This window comes from Phalaenopsis equestris, unplaced genomic scaffold, assembly GCF_001263595.1.
Source record: "Phalaenopsis equestris unplaced genomic scaffold, ASM126359v1 Scaffold000002, whole genome shotgun sequence".
In the NCBI taxonomy this organism is placed as follows: Eukaryota; Viridiplantae; Streptophyta; class Magnoliopsida; order Asparagales; family Orchidaceae; genus Phalaenopsis; species Phalaenopsis equestris.
In genome coordinates, this window is record NW_018164444.1 from 41,959,231 (window position 1) to 41,969,617 (window position 10,387).

At 34.3% G+C, this 10,387-nt stretch overlaps 2 protein-coding genes across 3 annotated transcripts; both read left to right on the forward strand.

The window, feature by feature from the left end:
* The first annotated feature begins 3,569 nt into the window (after positions 1-3,569).
* LOC110030383 (dehydration-responsive element-binding protein 2A-like) lies at positions 3,570-5,140 on the forward strand. Its single transcript, XM_020733069.1, has 2 exons — positions 3,570-3,779; positions 4,142-5,140. The coding sequence occupies exons 1-2, from the start codon at positions 3,757-3,759 to the stop codon at positions 4,869-4,871; spliced, it is 753 nt and encodes a 250-aa protein (XP_020588728.1). The 5' UTR covers positions 3,570-3,756; the 3' UTR covers positions 4,872-5,140.
* Positions 5,141-6,291: 1,151 nt separating this feature from the next.
* On the forward strand, positions 6,292-9,517 carry LOC110017890 (dehydration-responsive element-binding protein 2A-like). 2 transcript variants are annotated; one of them, XM_020715044.1, is made up of 3 exons: positions 6,292-6,488; positions 6,951-7,987; positions 9,199-9,517. In XM_020715044.1, exons 1-2 carry the CDS (start codon positions 6,472-6,474, stop codon positions 7,906-7,908), a joined length of 975 nt encoding a protein of 324 aa, XP_020570703.1. In that variant the 5' UTR covers positions 6,292-6,471; the 3' UTR covers positions 7,909-7,987; positions 9,199-9,517. The 2 variants fall into 2 exon arrangements, with proteins under 2 accessions (XP_020570703.1, XP_020570704.1); XM_020715045.1 differs by having other exon boundaries at positions 6,436-6,501.
* Positions 9,518-10,387: the final 870 nt, after the last annotated feature.

The following is a 10,387-nucleotide window of genomic DNA, read 5'->3' on the forward strand; positions in this document are numbered from 1 at the left end:
GCATCCATCTCGAGAATCAGAGAGAGGTACTTTTAGTTGCCTCTTTGCCCTCTATTTATAGGGGCATATTTGTGCAGTTATAGAAAGAAGAGAACATTTAATGAAATCATCTATAATACAATTTAAGTATGATGATTTACTATTAGATATATATTACAATTTGAATTCAAATATGACAACGTGCTTTAGTTCGATCTAAAGGACAAGTCGACCGGCTAAGTGGCGATTAGGCTTGCCAAAGTAAAAAGCCACTCAATCAGCGGGTTGCGGTCGGGCCCCCCTCGTGAGAAATCTAAGACAGTCTGGGATTATAAACGTGATTTGTCGACTGAGTAACTTGTCATAGTGTGTCGGTCGACTCCGACTGAGCTATCATTCGTTGGATGATCAGCTGGGATTATGTTATCGTAGCCTGATACTTTGATTGTCGGACAATAATCCTGAGCTGCTTGATTGCTTTGAACTTTGTGCAGATGGTTTTGGGGTATACAATGTCTCAAGAGAAAAACTAGGAATGGGGAAAGTGGGGGTTGAAGTGAATGAATTATAGAGAGAATGTTATGTTATCTCTCTTCGATTATAAATGATTGTCCCGAGTAACAACTCGTGATCCTTTGATCGCGTATGACCTCTTAATGAACTTTCATTAATTTTTTCTCTTTTATAGAAGGGGTTTTTTTTATAGATCATACATGAGTAATGATTTTATTTTGTTCTTTAGGGATCTTTGACTATCTCACTGTGTCCTATTTGGACATTAGTAGCAAGTAATATTATCTATGGTGCATTTTTTCTTACGCAGCCACATTTTTTCTTGTATAGTTTATGTACCTTGTAGGTTCACATCTCTATTAGTCAATTCGACCATGAATGAGTTCTCCAGAAGAGCTATTATGAGAGAGTTGTTTTGGGAGAACTCTTTTGAGTGAGTTGTATTAGGAGAATTCTTTTGGGAGAGTTGTACTTGAAGAGCTCTCTATGTACCTTCTTTTTATTTTTGGACAAGTTGAGCTCCTCGATGAATTCAGTGCTCTTTCAAGTGAGGTTAAATGTTCTCCTATACGGGTTCAACTCTTAAAAGAATTCAGCTATCCTTGATGAAATCAGCTATTTTCCTTGATGAGTTCAACTTCTGTTGAGTTTAGCTGTTTTCCTAAAAAACTAGCTCATGGACGAATTCAGGAGACCTTTTGGCGAACTCAGCTCCTTGGGGCTGTCTAGATGCGCGTCTTGAACTTGTTTTAGGGGAGTTTGGCCTTTCATATACATGTATGAATAATCATTAGAAGTTTTTCAATCATCCCTGTGGAGTCCAATGACCTAAAAGGGCCATAATTTTATGGATATGAAGGTGCACATATTCTTTTAACATTAAGAATCACCAACTCGAAGTTGACAAACACTAGTTGAAGGCATTGGCTATTCTTCAACAGTAAAGAATCGCCAACCCAAAGTTGGCAAACACCAATCGAAGGCATTAGCTATGATTGATTGATTTTACTATTGAAATTTATTGTTTATCACATCCAAACTTAAGAAACTCATATGAATCATCAATTTGACACATTGGATATTTCATATAAATAAATTATATTGATGCAAACTCACTACTAATTATAGCAACTGTCATGTTGCTATATTACCACATATGGATATTAAGTCATACAATATGTATAACTAGTGCCCATAAAACGATCTTATATATTCACACGGATTCATATAGTCACATTATTTTTATAACTTTATTCATCTATGCTTAGGAGGTGTTTGGTAGCACCTATTAACAAAATTTATTGTCGGATTTGCAGAATCCAACTAAACATAATAAAATGCAAGTTGCGTGGATTTATGAAATTATATATTTGAGGTTTGAATTTTGCATTCAATTCATCCTAAATTTAGGTATATTGACTTCTCATGGTGGTTCAAATACATATTATCCGAAATTTCCCAATAGATTAACTATAATATTGTAGACTTCTTAACTCAATAAACAATCAAAATTATCACCCAAGTTAAATAAAATATCCCATCAATTTCACACCAAGAATCTCTTTTATAAAACTATTGGCAAGTATTCTGCTAATATGAGATTAATATTAACTAGATATCAAATCTTACTCACAAAAAAAGCCCTACTAATACCATGCTTAAAAATATTAGAACCTGCTCTTATGCCACTTGAAATGACCTTTCCATTAGGTGGGAGAAAATTTACCTACAATCCAACAGGGCAATGTGAGTTGATAAACTTACATTACTCGAATAAATATACATTTATCTTCAATGATGATTATTTATAAAAAATTCAATGTTTTGGCATTTAAATTCAGTAACATATACTGATTTATCTGCCATAATGCAAATACAATAATTAAATTTAGAAAAAAACTTCCATTAAATTGATCAAACAATCTATATCCTTTCAGTTCCTCATGATGCATGAAGCATGTCTTAATAACACATAACTAGTAATTTGAAAAATATAAAAATTAATAAATGTGGGCTTGCAAAGAATAAATTTAATAGGTGAATTATATTGTTTAAGAAATAAACGATGAGATATGGCATGGATATGATCTATAAAAGAGGCACGCTTGACGATATATATTATATCAAAGAATTACAAACATTGCACCAAATTGTCCAGGGTACATGGTGACAATATCATTGGCAGAAACAATCAAATAGTTCAGAATATGTGATCATGTTCATAAGATTTCATGTGCAAAATAATAATTAGTATGTAAAAATATCAAAACATTTACTTACATGTATGCTTTATTTACACTGAGAATATATCTTCAATTGTTTATGATTCTATTTTTAATATTTATATCTATATAGTTCTCTCTGAAGATATCCTTAATAAAAGAAAATTTTTGACATCTAGTGGGCACAATGACCCCCAAAATGGTCATCATTATGGATCAAAACGTTTTACTTATTTATTAATATGTAAGATGTCACTTATATGTAAGATGTCACTTATATGACACTAGTCAAAAATAGTTAATTATATTAGTCATGACTTCAATCAAATCCCACTCTGTAAGTCTCTAAAGAGGCATTGTAAACTAAGAAAACTCATATAAAGCATACAATAGATGCATTAATCATCATTCATCATAGACTAAATATTAAAACAACTAATTTAAGCATATTCTTCGAATCAATAATAAGAAAGATTTTCTCTAAGGGGGTATTTGGCTGCTTATAAGATTTAGGTTTAATAGGATTTAATAAATCCGGATTTATCAAATTCAAATGTTGTAAATCCAGAATAATGTTTTGTTCAATTTAAGGTTAAATTCATTAAATTTGCTTATGGAGTTTGACATAAATTCGCTCTCATGGCTTTTTTGCTAAGCTAAATCCGTTAAATCCACATAATAATCGGATTTACGTTAAAAAGGTAACGAAAGGGAAGAAAAATTAGATTTAGCAGTTTGGATTTAATTCGTCACATTTTTTGTTTAGCTAGATTCACGACGAAACTTGTACTTTTAAATTCAAATTGATTGAATATGGTTTCCTTCATCGAAATTAACCATTTCATAATAAAAATCAGGCAATTTTGAACATAAATACCTAATTTTAGCTATTTTCATTAATATGTGATCCTTTAATCGTATAAAAGGATTTCAGGTTCACTATAACCCCATGGTTCATTAGGGAGTATTAATTTAGGAGAAGAAGCTGGGCTTTTGAATCATTTCCTTCCTTTAGGATGAAGAGGAAGAAGTAGACCCAACAATGTCACCGGCCTACCAGTTCAGGTGTGCCAGAAGCACACACTCTCTTTTAATTTTAGGAAGATTTACATACATACAACATAATTCCTATGTATTTGCATATCTAACTTCTAAACTTTAATTTCATACATTCATACGGACCTTATGCATGAAAAGTTGTATTTCACTTTTAAAAAGTTAAAATAGAGGTATTTTTAATGCAATTTGAAAAAATTGGGTGGTAAAAATTTAATAAGTAAAATATCGGTGTTATATATGTAAATACATATGAATTGGGCCACCCTCTTTTAATCTTTATGTTAACTCACTGTAGTTAATTCCTTCCTCATTCACATGAGCATCAATTCTTTCATGATTCTAAAATATTTTCTCATTACATCTACCAGAAAACGAATAACAAGGCGAAGGCGACTTGGACCAGATTCCTTGACCGAAACTCTTAAAAAATGGACAGAACTCAACAAACAACTCGATTCATCAAACGGCGACCGAGTCCACAAGGTTCCTGCCAAGGGCTCGAGAAAAGGGTGCATGAGAGGTAAAGGTGGCCCGGAGAACTCAAAATGCAGCTACCGCGGCGTCAGACAACGCACTTGGGGCAAATGGGTTGCCGAGATCCGAGAGCCGAATCGAGGAAAGAGACTATGGCTCGGCACCTTCCCCACCGCCCTCATGGCAGCTCATGCCTATGATCAGGCTGCAACAGCAATGTACGGCCCCGCCGCCCGTCTCAACTTCCCTACCAATCAAACCGCCGCCTCCCCGTCGGAATCTTACGGTTCGACCATCACGACCACCAACTATTCAATCGGTTCGGCGGACCTGATGGATTGTGCTAAAAGGGAGGAAAATGTGGAGTTGGCTGAGTGGCTAAATCTGGCAGGGGATCTCTCATCTGAGAATTTTGATGTGGATGAGCTGTTGAGGATGATGGATGCTGATCCAGGGAACAATGGATTAAGTACAGAAGCTGCGCAGAATCTGGACGGGGAAATGCTGCGAGGATTGGAAAATCAGAACTATTTTATATGGCCAACGAGGCAGGAGCTTGATTACTGGCCTGCTGGAAACCCGGAATTTTTTGAACCTGGGTTCAGTGATGGAGTCCTTTTCTGAATTTTCAGTGTGTTTTAATCAGTTGTGTATCTAATTAATTCATTTTTTTTATTCTATGTCTACTGCTGTACATGTATGTGTATATGTGTATAAACAGTAAAAATGTATATGATCAGCTTAGAAGCTGCAGGGAGAGGTTTCAGCAGTGTTTTTTGTTCATTTTTTTTCTTTTCTTATGTTTAGAGACGTTACTATTGGAGGTTGGTTTGCAATCAGCCATATCTTTCAGAAGTTTGGTGCACTAATAGTTCGTGGGGAGTGTGTCGAATATGAATGCCTTGTAAGGTGGAAGCGGTTCCTTAAAACTTCATGGAAATTTTGTGTCGGATATCTTTCAGAGGTTGATGCATGACACGGGAATTGTTACCTGTTAGTAAAATGTCATCGTAGATAATTACAAGTAGGATTATAATCGTCGCGAATAAGGAGGGATCTGCACAACTCTTCCTAAAAGTTTACCAAATTTGATGGTTTGTAAACATATTAAACCATGGTCGAGGATCCAGATTGAGACCGTAGAGAGTATTATTAAGTAAGCAAATGATCAGGAAATTTAGGCTTAAAGTTATGACCTACATAATCAACTATGAGCTATGTGGTCCACAATTTGTGCAGCTTTTGACTCTAACCTCTGCAACATACGAGTATTATCACAGCTCATCACTACTTTCTGTGTGACCAATTATAGCCAACATGTCTTATATCTTCTATAGCTTTGTACTATGGCATTTGCAACCAATTATGTTCCTGAAGCAACTCTGCGCAACCCACATCGTCAGTCGCTATTATGACTTTCAACTACGACCTAGACCACCATTTACAACGTGAATGATTAGTGTCTTCATAGAATCAACTACGACACTTACAACCTGCTATTTTTGAGAATCACATTCGCTATTGCATGACTGCAACTATTACTATTGTTGGATATTTATAACAATTAGTTTTGTGACTCGATTTTTCTGATTTCAGAGAAGTGTATTTGTATATTTATTATTTATAGTAAATTGTTTCACCTGTGCTACATCCCATGATTTTTTTCTTTCAATAGAATTTTGCAGGTAAAAAATAAAATGTCCCCTTCCCTTATTTCTTTTTAATTAACGAGTAAAGTTTTAGTGGAATACGAAAATTAATTCATTACTCTATTACTGCAGATTTTCTTGCACCAATCAATTATTATAAAATAAATTTGTTTAATGTACATCACTCTACATAATTTTTTAAATAAATTTAAATTATATCTTAAACTTTATTAATAAAACATTAAATAGTAATTAGTTTTTTTAGCAAATCAAAATTCATTTAATAATCCAATAAAAAATTAATATATCCATGTAATAATCACCCTCCGTGGAACAGTCGTCCTCTTTCCTACCTTATCTGGAACATCTTCCGCCTATAAATACCCTCTCTGACATCTACGCGTGGTAGTACCTATAAATACCACCCTCGAGCTCGATTCCCAAAAGTTTACTTCCAGCCGAAGCAACCCAGACCCGGTGGTCCGGAGTTTTCTTTAAGCCGAAGTTACAGCAAAACCCTAGGGGATTTAAGGTCGAGAAGAAGAAGCAGCAGCGAAGGTTTCCAAAAAAATCCGATGGCGGAGCAGGAGAGGTTTTACATCATCGTACTCAATTCTTTTTCTTTTTAATTTTGTTAAAGAACTTTATTGGTCTCTGTTTTCCTATCCGATCCGTTTTGAGTTTTTTCGTATTGGGTTCTCGATTTCTTGCTTGTTTGGAATCAACGATTGATTGCTGCTGTGAGTGAGTTAATCTGCGGGAGTTTTTCGATTGCTTACACTAGATGGACGGAATTCAAACTTTCGCCGTGAAATTGTTGAATGAGTCGAACTATTCGAATTTCTATAGCGTCACATTTTATTGATAGTAATTTTGTGGCTTGTTTTCTACTTCTGTGGACCCTGAACCATCCGTGGATCTGAATTTTTGTAATTTTGATTTTGTGTGTATATTTAGTAGTTTTTAACATCCGTTGAATATGAAACCTCCATTTTAAATAGATATTTTAATTTGGTGTAATTGATGCTAAAGAATTTCTTATTATATGCGCCAGGAAACGAAGAACGAGAAGGAGGAGGGTAGGACCGGATTCACTGGCAGAAACTCTTAAAAAATGGAGAGAGCTCAATAAACAAGTTGATTCATGTAATGGTGAGCGAATCCGCAAGGCTCCTGCCAAGGGATCGAAAAAAGGGTGCATGAGAGGTAAAGGAGGGCCAGATAACTCTAAATGCAGCTATCGTGGTGTTAGACAACGCACTTGGGGCAAATGGGTTGCTGAGATTAGAGAGCCAAATCGAGGAAATAGACTATGGCTTGGTACTTTTCCGACAGCTCTTAATGCAGCTATTGTTTATGATCAGGCAGCAAGAGCAATGTATGGTCCCAGTGCTTGTCTCAATCTTCCTGGAGATCAATTTACTTCTCTTAATGAACCCCGAACCACAAATTCTGAATCTTATGGCTCCATCACAACAACAACTCATTGTTCAAATGTTTCAGAGGACTTAACTGAGAGCAGCACTGTAAAGAAGATGCAAAATGGGGTTAGTCTTAACGTAGATGAAAAGAAAGAATTGGCTTTGGATAGTCCTCACGCTGAAACATCTTTCCTTAGAACTGCTCTGAAAGAGGAAACTGAAGAAGAAGAAGAAGCAAATGTGCAGTCGATTGATTGGCAAGATATCTCCTTGGAAAATTTTGATGTAGATGAGATGCTGAGGATGATGGATACTGATCTAAATAACACAGAGGTTTCTAGACAACGAGAAAAGGATGCTAGTCAGCATTGTAGTAGCAGATGGCATATGGAAAGTCCTTCAGCACTGTCGTTCCAATTGCAGAATCCTGATGCGAAGATGCTGGGATCATTGACTCATATGGATATGGGAATTAATGACACTGATTTCTGCCATGAATTCATTAGACCAATGAGGCAAGGGTTTGATTACGTGCCCGTTGGAGATCCTGAATTATTCAGCCTTGGTTTCAACGATGGAGAACCTATCTGAATATTCAGCATGGTTGATGTGCGGTAGACCTGGTTATCAAGGCAAAATGGTTCTGTTGTATATAAGACTTGCGTGCTAGGTATGTAAAATTCTTTTTTTTTCCCTCCTTTCATTGCAACAACTAACTGCTGTTTAACAACACTGTACTTAATTCCAATTGCTTAAATGTAAGAGCTGTTCGGTTGATTTAGTATCTTTGTTGATCTTTCTACATGGTATTAGACTCTTCTGTTGGCTGTTGCTAGTTAGAATTTATGCTGTTAAAGATTTGAGTCTTTTTTTTTTTAAATCTCAGTTATGAATGGCACCGCACACACACACACACATTTAGAAAAGTATATAAAGCAAGCAGGGCACAGGCTATTTTATGTTAAAAATTGAAGGGGCATTTACATACATACCACCCAATTCTTATGCATTTACATATTTAATTCCTAAATTTTGATTTTTTACATTAATACCGCCCAAATCTTTCATATCACTTGCAAAAAATAGCTCAATTTTAACTTTTAAAAGTGAACTAACCATTTCATGCATGGGTAAAGTGACATATATGTAAAAATTGAAGTATAGGCGTTAGGTATGTAATTAAATATCATTTCAGTGGTACGTATGCGATTCTTCAAGGATTCAAAAGGTTATGCAAGCAACTGAAGTTATACAATTTATTTTCTTGGGGCATTTGCATTCTTACCACCCACCCAATTCCTACGTATTTACATCTCTAACACCTAAACTTTGCTTTTTTACATTTATAACTCCCAAATCATATAAAAAATACGACTTTTCCAATTTTTATAAAGTAAAATGCTCCCTTTTTTTTTGCATAAAATTTAGTGGTGTGTAAATCTTCATTATTTTGGGGGGAAATTTACACATGAACCACACAATTCACATCTAAACCTTCTCCCTTTTTTTTTGCATAAAATTTAGTGGTGTGTATATAAATCTACATTTTTTTTGGGGAAAATTTACACATGTACCACACAATTCGCATCTAAACCTTCATATTTGCATGCATAGCACTTTGGTGCTTTAAACCTATGCATGTAAATGTATATTTCACTTTTAAAAAGTGATTATAGTGCTATTTTTAATGTGATATTGAACATTTGAGTGCTATGTAAGATGTTAGATATGTAAATACACAAGAATTGTGTGCTTTGTACGTAAATGCCCCCTTTTTTTTTCCGGGAGTTGGAGATAACCCAACTTGAAAAAGATGATGAGATGATGTTGGAATGTCATGGAGGCTCCTAAAAGCATTTTTGGATTGATCTTCTTTTGTAGGTGGGGAGATGACATGTCCTAAAGCTAATGACCAATCTCATTGACATGGAAAGATCATGAAGATCCATAAAGTTGGTTTGGATCATTCTTCCCTCGCTAGTCGGAGATGACTCCAACTTTAAGAAGACAACATCATAATACACAAGATAGTATTCACAATATCAAAGTGTGTCAGGTAATTGTCTGATGAAGCTATTTGTTAGGTTGTCATAAATTTGTAAATATATATTTAATTAGTTTGAAGTTTTGATCATAAGATCGTTATCTATCGATATCTTATCATTATGAGTCGAGCCCTGTTATTGGATGAAATATAAAAAAGGGATAAATGCATATAGATCATTCTAAATATTGATATTTACAAATTAATCACCAAGTTTGTTTTTTTAGACTATGGAATATGAAATTTGATAAAAATGAAAAAAAAAGGCTGGGGTTTTGTTTTGCGATGAATTTTGATATTTGAGTGAGAATTTGAAAAATGGATGTAAGAGGGCGGTTGGTTTGTAAATAGCAAGTTTTTGGGTGGTTTTTATGTAACTGCCTCTATGTTAAAAAAAAAAAAATGATTCTTATAATTTTTACCGATGTGAAGAAATCTAACCGTTTATATCTTATAATAAATATTTTATGCGGTATATCTTCATATGAGAAGTATGGTTCTTTCTGTGAAACTAAAATTTGGTATGTTTATGATTTTCTTTGGATCATATATCGAAATTTAAATTTATTATATTTACATATAATGGCGTATAAACGTTGATCTTGAGCGGGTTTAACATTTCTTCGTGCTAGGGTTTGTTTGGGGTAGCTGTAATTTATCCAGCTTCTGTTGATAAGTAGTTGATCCTGATAATCTGCTGATGAGCAGTTGATCTGAATGAGCTTGCTGGCTGTTTAGTTTGTGCGTTTGGAAAACAGTTTATTCTAAATAAATGATTATTCTGCTCTTTTACTGTATAAATTGTTTAGCTCTTTGGTTTTTGCGTTTTGTAAACAGTTGGTTTGCAGTTTTTTGTTGATAAAATGTCATTCAAACATTATTAATTTTAATTTTTTAAAAATTATTTTTAAATTATGTGTAATATAAATTGTAATTAATAATTTATATTTTATATTAATTTTAAAATTTATAACTTCAATAACCAAACGCTCGTAACATAAATCAACTGAAGCTGTGTGGAATAAA

Excerpts from the sequence above, each read along its gene's own strand:
- LOC110030383 (XM_020733069.1), top strand. The coding sequence starts at position 3,757 with ATGTCACCGGCCTACCAGTTCAG. Across the intron at positions 3,780-4,141 it reads TCACCGGCCTACCAGTTCAG|AAAACGAATAACAAGGCGAA; the intron begins GTGTGCCAGAAG and ends TACATCTACCAG.